At 43.3% G+C, this 11491-nt stretch overlaps 1 protein-coding gene across 1 annotated transcript in view; it reads right to left on the reverse strand.

Annotated features, from left to right (window-relative positions):
• The window catches only part of DNAH11 (dynein, axonemal, heavy chain 11), a 217490-nt gene that overhangs the window by 120587 nt on the left and 85412 nt on the right, over positions 1–11491 (reverse strand). The window contains exons 42-47 of the mRNA XM_014544612.1: positions 10295–10445; positions 7102–7233; positions 4066–4239; positions 2984–3188; positions 1526–1691; positions 743–845 (exon numbers count right to left, since the gene is read on the reverse strand). Coding sequence (XP_014400098.1) covers positions 743–845; positions 1526–1691; positions 2984–3188; positions 4066–4239; positions 7102–7233; positions 10295–10445 — 931 coding nt within the window. The remainder of the gene's footprint in view (positions 1–742; positions 846–1525; positions 1692–2983; positions 3189–4065; positions 4240–7101; positions 7234–10294; positions 10446–11491) is intronic.

The raw sequence follows: 11491 nt of genomic DNA on the forward strand, positions 1-11491 counted from the left end.
CCCCCAGCCACCCAAGCTCCCAGTGGAGGCTGGCTGGAAGCAGGTATCTGGGATTTATTTGTCTTCTATAATTGAAACTTTGTTGCCATGAGCGGAGGCCACAGCCAGCTCCGGGCAGGCATCAAGCTTGGCTTCCTCCATCGCCCAGGCAACCAAGGCAACCAAGCCTCCTGCTTGCTCCAGCTCCGTGGCTGCCGGCCGTCATCTTAGTTGGGTTAATTTGCATATAGTCACTCTGATTGGCTGGTGGGCATGGCTTGGGGCGTAATGAAGGGACAGTCAATTAGCATCTTTTTCTTTTATTAGTGTAGATGATAGATAGAGGATGATACTTCAGTGGTGGACACCTGTTATTAATTTGCCAAAACACATGAAATGTACAACACAAAGAATGAACTCTAGTGTGTACTTGGACTTCAGATCATAATAATTTATCAGTGTTGGCTCATCATCTGTAACAAATGCAGCACACTCACACAGCTGTTTCCAGGAGGGTAAAAGGAGGCAGGGAGTGAGGGAGTGCATGGGAACTCTACTTTCCGTTAAGCTGCTGAGACAGTTTGTGAACCTAAAACTACCCTAAGAAAGTCTAATAATTTTTTTAAAAAAAAAGCTTACATGCTTAACCAAATGTCCAGTAGTCGCCCTAACTTGTACTCAAAAGCACCAAGAATGAAGACCCACAATGTCTGAGTATGGTATTTAGAGGCTATTTGACAGAGAGCAGGACTCAACCCCCTACCTGGAGTCTGGGATTGATGGTGAAACTGCCCACCATTGGGTTCATGCAGGCCACGTACTGACAGCTGTGGATTTCTTTAAGCAGCACCTTCTGTCTATCATACCTGAGAGACAGAAAACAGAACCTTCAATCTAAAAACTAGAGATGACAGACAGCCCAACAAAACCCACCAGTTCAGACAAGACTTCATCACCAATTGTCTCCTCTGATCTTTACAATCGCTCTGTGATGCTGAGCGTGTCAGCATCATCTCAGGGACATGAAAACAAACTCTCGGAAAACTGAAGGAGACACAGCTCCTTTGTTGGCAGAACCCACATATGGAGCAGAATCAATACAGGCTCCTGCTGCTTATTGATTCTCAGGTGACTCTAATTCTGGTCAGAAATACCCACAGCAAGGCTGGGGGTCTCCCTCGAGTTAATGGGGGGAGGGACGGTGTCTCAGACTGCAGCACCAGATATTACTATATGGTTACATCCCACAGAACAAGGCCACGCTTCTTTAAGCAATTTAGTGTGAATTAACGTATTAAAGAATCTGATGCATAAGCCAGACAGCTTATGTTGCTAGAATGCTTTTCAGTTCAACTCTTCCCAAGATACAAAGGGAATCTGTGCCACTTAAGATGATGAAAAGACGATGCAAAGTGAAACCCAAAAGGTATCGCAGGAATTGCTCCTCCTCGGAAGAGAAGACATCAGGGTATTCCATTTGCAAATGTTTTTCCATAGTAACAATAATGAGACTTCAGTAGAGAGTAAAACCCAGAGAATCATTTACCAGTGCCCGTAATCAATGTGCTGTCGAATCAGTGTGTGGGGCTGAACGGTGCCATATGAGTCCACTTCAGGCATGTTCATGTCGTCGATAAAGTAAACCAATCTTTTATTTCCTCCTGGGCCATAGTTGCGACCGGCTTTTTTCTCTAGAGGTTTCTCAAGAATTCCTGAAACCAATATATAATTCTGTCCAAACAGGTAAGATGTAATTTTCTGTCCTTAGTGCTTTTTTTATTTTTTTCTCATTTCTGTCCATTTCAACCCCTCTTTGGCTTCAAATATCACCTCTCTGCAGGCTAATACCAGAGCTGTGCCTCTGGTCACCTCCTTCTATGTCAAGTTCTCCTGTCAACCTCCCTCCTGTAGCCAGAACTCATCCGGCCTGTTCTTTCCTGGACAGTCAACGTCTACAGCCTGATGTCACACAGGGCGTCGCAGACAATGCCATTGCTGACCTGGGCACCTTCCTCCCCTGCACCCACTCTAGTGCATGGCGCAGCCTCGTCTCTCAGTCCTTCTCTATCACCCTTGCAGGAGCGTCCGGAGACAGCTCAAAAGAGTCCCCCACACCTCTCTCGGGCCATTGGAGTACAGAAGTACAAGAGGCTATTGCATGAAGACACTCTGCTGTGTATACATCCAGTTATACATCTTCATGTGCTTGTATGACTTTGTGTCAATATATTTGAGAGAAAAGTATGGGTGTAGGAAATCCTGAAGAGTGTGTGCCTGGGATGTGGTATCTAATTATTTGTCAACTCTCCAAACACAGAAACCACATTCAGGGCAATTCAGCAGGTTTAATAAACAACTGAACAGTGAGTTTTGCTGTCCCCTCCCCCAATATAACCCCATTAATCTCCTGAACCAAGTGACAGACCTACCAATATCAGCCCTTTCTACTACACTTCTCTGCTTCCAAAGTCTACTTTGCTTGCCTTTCCTAACTTAGAAGGCCCCAAATCTGTGTGGTTCTTTTGATTATACTGACACATTTTTTCAACAGTCTAAATTTCTTCTTATAGTTCTCCTGGGATTTAATTAACAGCTCATGGCCTGTCATTTCATCAACACAGTCTGAATGATTTTCTCCTAAATCAATCTCTTACTTGAAAAGGTAACCAGAGCATTGCTCCTTGGGTGCATACCCTCAGAGTGGTCAGGCCCCATAAACTGACTAAAGGAAACCCAACAGTTGAGAGGTAAAGCAATGAACATGACTGATGTAATGCTGTCCTCACAATAATAACCCCAATAAAGCCAGGAGTGATAAGAAAAGGCAAAATCACAATATCTGAACAAAGTAGATTTACCCAGAATGGTGATAAGTAAAAATTCCTCTGAGGCCTAAGAAAATGTCTAAAGCCTAGAGAAAGCCACCACCTCCCTGGGTTGCATGTCATGGGCTTGACCGTTTCTGATCTCTTGTCCCTGGAAGGTAGACAAGAGGAACACTTACTCTGTAGAGCTGCAGACGTTGTGTGGTAGTTGAAAGGCACGCGGGACACCACGTAATCCTCAGAGAGGCTCGCCAGCGTGTCCCCAACGAAGACCGTTTTTCCCACGCCGGCATATCCTACCAGCATTAGCGGTTGTCCTTTCTCAAGCAATAACTCCGTGAAATATCTGAGACGAGTTGTCTCTGATGTGTGAACCAGAACTCTCTGCAGAAACCACCATAGTCACTTTAGAATTGTCCAATGAATTCTTAGTTCACGTTAACCCCAGTGGGAGAGATCCCACCTACTTTCTGTTTTGAATTGTCAGAGTTTAGACATCATTGCTTGAGAGAGCAACTGATTTATATTTTCCAATGTAAGTACTAGCACCCAAGGCTCTCCATTATAGAATTACCTAACCTCCACCCAACCCTGTGTTAGACATACAAGGGAATACAGTAAAAGTTTAAGAGACTGTCCACCACCCTTTAGTTGCTGACAAAACATTTGAAAAGTCAAGCCATACGGAAGTGAAAATTGGCAGCAGGGCTTTGGCCCAGTAAGGTTAAGTGATCAAATAGCTAGACACAATCCATACGAAAGGAGTGAAGTGTTGGGGGAGACAGTTTGGGGGAAACAGTGGCAGAATTAGAATACGACTGAAAAATAACTGGACATAAGAGAAATGTAGAAGAACAGTTTATGAAGAGAAACAATAAGAAAGAAAGTTCTATTTAGGTTTGTCTGCTGCTGTGTGAATTTGCAGCTCAAGTTGAGGAGATTAAACATTCATTTTATGGCTTTTTTTGGGGGGGGAGGGTTAAAGGAAAGAAGTTAAATATAAAAGTGCTATCTAAAAATTTTACTATAAGGTCAGAAATAAGAATCCACTGAACTACAGAAATATGCCTCCAATTTTTAACAGAAGCCACAAGGTTTCTAGGAAAATATAGAGAAAGCAATTACCACAGAAATAAGTTGAAATTTTTATAAAGAGGTTGCAGAAATATAATAGCCACTTCACTGTTTCTATAATGGAGACGCTTCCCCCTCAGCTCAGCAAATATGGATAGCGTGAACGTGCCTACATTCCGCACCCTACCTGCAGAGGGACATCTGGATCCATAGTAAATGTGGGGATTTTGTCCGTCCAAGGCAAAAATTTCTTAGTATTGTGGTCCAGGTAATAATCGAAGATTGTTCCCTGAGATGGAAACTTCACTGCTTTCATCTCTTTGTGCCACCACCGACTGAATTCAGCTTGATGACCAGAAAGCTAAGGAGAACAAGAGGAATCCTTCTTGCAGACTTATAGCTAGTTCTGCACACACACCCAATGCCCTTCCAAATCCTGCGAGCACACAGTGTTTGCAGAGTACAGAGTCTTAATTACCAATGGGACTGAGTAACTGACCCAAGGAAAAGAAATAACTACAAGTTATGAAGAGTGATATTATCAAAGGCAGAAAGCTGTACTTGCTATACATCCATCAGGTACAAATTTTCTGGAATAATTATTAACTTAAAAAGCAAGGTAAGGTTAGGTGAACTTTAAATTGACCCCGGGTTATTCAACTGAACGAGGAGCTACTCTACACATTACCATGCTACCTACCATAAGGCAGTGGTTATCAAACATTGGTGCTGATCTCTTTAAAGAGATGATTAAGTATTCACATCAATGGATGGTAAATGAGAAAATGAAGAACAAAGGAACACTTTATAAAACTGGTAAACATGGTGGTGGCAGAGGTTAAGCCGATAAATGCAGAAATAAATAAGTTAGACATCTTGAAAGTGAAGTTTGCTGTAAGTGATAATAATGGGGTGTATCTATTTTAACTGGATGCTCACAGCAGCCATCGTTGAGGACAGGCACAGATTCGGGAGAATGCTGCTCCAGGCAGCAGGAAGAGGTTGGCATGTGCAGAGAGCTTGTGCTTTGAAAGAATCTATTGTGCTCAAGACACTGGCTATTGCGGCTGTGGGTAAGGGAGTGGCAGAGGGAAGAGGAGGGAGGGGTAGGCAGGGCCAGATCCGGAGCCCTCATCCATAGTATTAAAAATTTTAACTTCATCTTAAAAGAAATAGAAATCCAAATCGGTAGTTCCAAAATAGTCACAGGATGTAAAGTACAGCACAGGGAATATAGTCAATAATATTGCAATAACTATGTATGGTACCAGGTGGATACTGGAAACATCAGGGGGAACACTGTGTAAAGTATATGATTGCCTAAGCACTATGCTATACACCTGAAACCAATACAAACAAATATTAAAAGTAAACTATAATTGAAAATTTTTAAAAAGGTGGGAAAGCAATAGAAATCCATTAAAGTGTTAATTCTAGAGTATATCACATAATTCAGCTCACATTTCAAAATGTCACTCTGGTTGCCGACTGGATAATGGATTATGGGCAAGCACAGAGGCAGAAAGACCAGTGACAAGGTTACTTCGGAAGCCAAGTGAGAAATGACAATGGCAGTTGCTGGGAGTCCTGGGAGAGCTGACGTCAGGCCTATTTTGGAAGTTGTCTGCTATGGCCGGGGTTAAGAACAGGAGTTCTGAGTCCTTCCTTTGCAGTCTGAACCTCGGATATTAGTTAGCTGTGTGTCCTCAAGCAGGCTAACTTGTCTAAGTTTCTGTTTCTTTTTGTAAAAGAAGAAAGAGGACAGCTGTACCTGTACATATAGATTTGTCTTCTAAGTGTCAATGAGAGAGCTTACTAAAAGCCCTAAGCACATGCCTTGCCTTGCAGAAAGTAGGCACTCCAATTTGTTGAACTAATAGGTGGCTATCCTAAGAATATTTCTGTGTCTGCTTCATTCATATTTCCAACTTTGAAGCCTCTCTTTTGAATGCTTCATAGTTAGATCCCTTTGGAAAATTTAAAGATGATGATGATGACGACTAATAAGGAAGAAAGCGTCTGGGAGAGGACGATGACCATGGTGGTGCCAGCTTCTAGCTTGATGGCTGCCTCGTTTGGAAATTGGAAGGATTTCTGAAAGAGGACCATCTGGGAGGGGGGTGAGCTGTAGGGTCTGCAGCCCAAAGATCTCAGCTGTCAACATCCTACTCATGCAATTTCCCCTGGGCTCCCAGTTTTGGAAAAAGGAAAACCTGTGGAAAGCACTGATAAAAAGCCATGGGGCCTTGAGGAGACGGAGAAAGTCTACATGAGGTCTCCATGCAGAAGAAACCCACAGCCATTATAAATTGTGCTTCTGAGAAAAACCATGTGAAATCATACAAGCAACACCCATCCTTGAAACTCTCAAAGCCAAGGGCTGTTCTTCTTTAAAGAGCACTTGGAGATTACGGGAGGAAATGTGGCTTCTGAGAAGGGTCAGACTAAGATCTAGGAGGCCAAGCGAATATCACAGCTATTTATAGACATGATTTGTGGTAATCTAGTGACGAGAAGCCGGACTGAGCCACAGGTGATAGCAACCATGTTTGTTATGGCCTAGAGTGAATAAACCAACAGAAACATGGGTCACTCTTGGCCGTGACACCTTCCGACTGAAACTCCCTGCTTACATCTGCAAACATCTGGGAAAGCCTGGAAGATGTGTGCCATCTATTTTTAAGGCCGAGATTCCGGGGCACCTGGTGAAGCCCAAGCTAAGCCCAGGACAATCTCAATATGTTGTGCTCTTCAATTAAGGCCACAGGGGTGGAGAAGAGGGGACGGACTCCACGGCTATGTTGTAACTGACACTGAAAGGATCTGGTGACCCTCAGACATACAAATAAGGAATAAGGAAGAATAATGTCCCCCAGGTTTTAAACTGGAGCGGCTGGCAGGAATGTTGAGAGTCGCTTAGGGAAAGAAAGAACAAAGAGGAAGAACCAATTGGGGGTGGGGGTGGGCAGGTGTAGAGCCGTCTCAGGCACACTGTGGCCTGGCTCCAGGGGCAGGTGCACACAGCCTTGAGCTCCGGAGGGCAATCCGGTGGGAGGCTATGGATCTGGCTTTGTCAGCCAAGGTCAGAATCATCAGCCTGGATGTGTTCGCCTGGACAGTGTCCCGGCTTAGGGGAGAGCGGGGCAAGGAGGACAGACATATGTCACATAACAAGAGCACAGGGGTCACACGTGGTAACAACCCCTCCCAGTTGTAGACACACCTGGTCTTGCAGCAGGGCGCCTCCGAAGGCCCAGACACAAGCGAAGACAAAATAGACTTCGTACACTTCTTTGGGGCTGTCGGAAGGTACGTTTTCTGGAGTCAACAAACATTCCAGAAGAGCACAAATTGTCTAAAGACCAAGAAACAGCCATTCATTTAGGGCAGCATATTTTTCCAACCGTGGAGTACGTTCACAAGACATTAACAAATCCACTTCATCCTGAAGAGAGTGCACTACTGTTCCCAACTCTGTGATTTGTACATTGAGAGACAAGAATGACTGCCTCGCGTTTCTGCATTGATGGTGGAACACCTTTGCCACTTTCAGTCAAACTGATCTTCTAGGTAATAAACTATTGAAAAATTAAATTCTTGAATTATCCAATTAATAATCACTGTAACAAATGGAAATACATATAAGCAAAAAAAATAATGATAATGGGGATACTATATATATATGCTCTCCTTTTTATAAGTAGGGAGTCAGACCACACATAGTATTCTACAGCCCTAACTTCCTACCTTCATAGTAGAAACTAAAGACATCGTTTCTTCCCAGGAAGCATCCTACATCATCAGGAATGAATGAATGAATGAAGGTCACTGGTGGGAGGGCTTCCTGAACTGTCTCCCTCCTGCTGCACATCTAGATACCCCGCTTTCCCCTAGTGCTTCCGCAGCCGTCTTCCCACCTGTTGTCATAAATTTAGAAAGTCGACTGGCAGCCTCGGCCTGTGGCATTTTGTCGGACATCAGACTAAATTTAGTCTTGGACGAAGCGCTGTTCAGGAACTTGTTCTCCATACCCTCCAGGGGAACCCCAATGTGCTCTGCTGGGGTGAAACACACCCCACGGTCAGGGTATCAGGTCAGTAATGAGGGGGGCGTGGCTGCTGCAAAGGCCGTTCCCATAGGAAATAATAACCAGTAATCACTGTGGTTTTGACCTAGTTCTCTATAGCACAAAACAGTTGTCATGAATTAGCTTCGTCACAGACCCTCCAAACTCTTGACCCCCTGCCCCTGGCTGTTGGAGACAGCAACAGGTTCCTGTCAGTACTATGTGCACAGCAACGCACGCTTTCACACAGCCAAGGAGGCCTGCCTTCCCTCCCAGCCCTGAACGGTGACGAAAAGCCAGGGTGACGTGGAGCAAGGATCCTGGAAATAGCTGGGAAAGGCTTTTAATTTTAATAGGTAACTGCCTGTTCTATTTTTCCATCTTCTCTCTTGATTGCCAGCATTTTATATTGTGTTATGTTTGCCAATTTAAAATCTTTTTTTTTTCTCCTAGAAGAAAACTCACCGATTTGTTATCAAGAAAAATAATGTTCAGCATGGAGGCTTTGCTATTTCTGAGTGGAAGCCATGCTGGTCAAAGGAACTGGAAGGTCTCAATGTTAAGTGATCCTTTGATCTGAACACTCTAATAACTTAGGTTTTTTTTTACATTTTCTCCCAAACACAGTACTTAGAACATATTTTGAGCTCTGTGTCAGCAATGAATAAAGTCATACTTCAGTGCATAATCTGAGTTACTACACCTTACTGAACTTAAAGCAAAGAAGTTTCCTGTGCCAGGAAACACAATACATTCATTTCTTAAAGTAGTCCCCTTTACGCTATTCTCTTTGATGCCCATTTTTGTTTCAAATCCCTGTCCTTATAATTCATCACAGAAAAGAGACTATAGTATAAAACAGCTAAAAAGGAGCTGAGGAGAAAATGCCATTTCTGAATACTACAAGAGGAGGAAGCGAGAGCAAAAGTCATATTAATTCCTACGGCCTATTTTCACACGACTCTTGAATAAACAGGTTCACACCACAGAGAATCACACAGATACACAAGCCGACCCGAGAAAGAACACAACCAGGTTTCTTACAAGTATGACACCAGAGGAAGTCCAATTAGGCTGCCCGCATAATTAATTCATTATGAATGAATGCAGACCTGCCTCCAGAAACAAATTACACCTCAGATAATTACCGGCGAAGACTAGCCTTTACTTAATTGGTGTGTGAATTATCCCAAAACCTCAACTTTCTCTTCTTATTATGCTGCTGACTTTTTCTCATTTAGCTTCAAACAAATTTGGTAACATAGTAAGTTAATGGTAACAAAGTACTTTGAAAACAATTTTCCTCCTATAAGGCAAAAAAAAAAAAGGTTTCTCATTATCAATCCTTTGTGAAGTTTTATAGTTATAAAAGGCAGGCGGTCGTTCCTCATGCTGAGACTCAGATCACAGCCTTCATTTCTGTGTACTGTGAATTATGTCTATTTGCTTCCATGACAACGTATCATATAGGTACCCTTCACTCTTACCAGCCGTCTCACGAGTATTTAAAAAAATTACCCCGGGAAAGGTTTCTAATTATCAATCCTTTGTGAAGTTTTATAGTTATAAAAGGCAGGCGGTCGTCCCTCATGCTGAGACTCAGATCACAGCCTTCATTTCTGTGTACTGTGAATTATGTCTATTTGCTTCCATGACAACGTATCATATAGGTACCCTTCACTCTTACCAGCCGTCTCACGAGTATTTAAAAAAATTACCCCGGGAATAATGGCCTCTCATCTAGAGTGAGCTGCCTTTAGGAATGTTTTGGGGAGGGGAGGGGAGAAAAGAAGGAGAGGGGAGGGTGGTAGGCCAGTGGGTAAGGACACCCATGGGGTAGAGGCCAGAAGCTTTCTCTTTCTCGGTGGTCAGCATCTTTAATTACACAGATATTTTGCACTAAAAAAAAAAATACTGAACACCTTCTCCGGGCCAGTTACGTAGACTAGAGAAAAAGAAATAAGGCTGTTACCACTTTGATCTTCATATTTTATGCAAATATACTTGGGAGGAATGCATGATTCAATACAGACATAGTCAGCATCTGCTGTATGCTAGTCACTATGTAAATCTTTGGAGATATAAAAGTAAGTAAAAGGTGGCTTCAGCTCTCTAGTTCACAATCTTATGAAAGAGGCTACAAACCCGAACAATAATAGAAGGTGACAGGTGTGTGAAGGGGGTTTGCAAAAAAGCCCTGGGGAACATGGGGGCTAGAGAACGAGGGGTTGGAGAAACCTCAGCTCCAGAAATCTCTCCATCTTCTAGAAAGAGCAAACCCTCCTGTGGCCTTGATCAGCCCACTCCCGCCTCAGGACTAGGACGGCACACAACGTAACGGAAGACACACCTGCACCAGGCTGCTCTCGGGAATGGAGGTGATGGTTTTGAAGCTCGTCCTCAGCTTATCCAGGCACGCAGGCACGTACTTATCAAAAAGAATCGTTAAGTTGGCCTTTTCTGATTGATGCTGCCTTCTGTCGATCCAGCTGGCCACGTACCTGAGGAAGAACACAGCAAAGCGTTTCCCGAACCCTGGGCTTGGAAAGCAGAACTTCTCCGGCTCAAAAGCGCCCCCTCCACACAGCGTGGTGCAGCATTTCAGGGACACGTGTAGTGAGCGCATTCTATTTCTGAAACTGCAAATATTTTAAAACGACCCTTTAAAATATTTAGAGAACTGAAACTTCCACATAGGGTGGGCTGTATTTATGAAAACAGCTTAGGATTTTTCTAGATTAATCTTGGCATCAATTATCTATATATATATAAGCCAAGTCACCAGAATGACAGAACAACGGAAGGACCAGTCGCTATGACATGCACTGCGTTGGCCAACCAGCCCTATCAGCACCCCACCCTGATTAGGGGCGGGGCTGGCTGGCCAACCTCCTGCGTCCCCTCCCCCTTGCTGGCCTGGCCCCGATGGCCCCCATCGGGGTGGGCCAGCCAGACCCCACCTGTGCATGAATTCGTGCACCGGACCTCTAGTTTAGTAATAAAAAATCAGTTATAAATAAAAAGTTGAAAATTCCATATAAGGCTATTTCAAAGTGCCCCTTTTTCCACTGGATTAATGGCTGATAATGTGTTTCCAATACCTGGCTCTGAATTGGCATCTCATTCTTGGGTACATGCTTTTTTATCTGAAACTTATATATTATCAATTTTGATACAGTATCTCTAACTTCTTCATAAAATAATACTTATGAATGAAACGAAGCATGGCTCTGTAGCATCCACAGTATCCCTGGGGAGAAACTGTATGATGTTAAATGAAAAATAACTGCTCAAAAAATTCTCATTCAATAGGAAGCAGCGATAATAAATACATTCAGCTGCCCGCAGAGAAGTCGTGAGACCACAGCAATTACCACTATACCTTGCTTTAAGCAAGTCCGAGTTCACATTTTCAGTATCAGAAGAAACGAAGGCAAGACGATTAGCTTATAAAAGGCTCCCTTTGATTTTCACACGGTTTCATAATAGGGTTTTATTAAATATTTAACTACCCTTACACTCTTATTAGATTTACAAAATATGAACT

Source organism: Myotis brandtii, unplaced genomic scaffold (assembly GCF_000412655.1).
Source record: "Myotis brandtii unplaced genomic scaffold, ASM41265v1 scaffold374, whole genome shotgun sequence".
Taxonomy (NCBI): domain Eukaryota; kingdom Metazoa; phylum Chordata; class Mammalia; order Chiroptera; family Vespertilionidae; genus Myotis; species Myotis brandtii.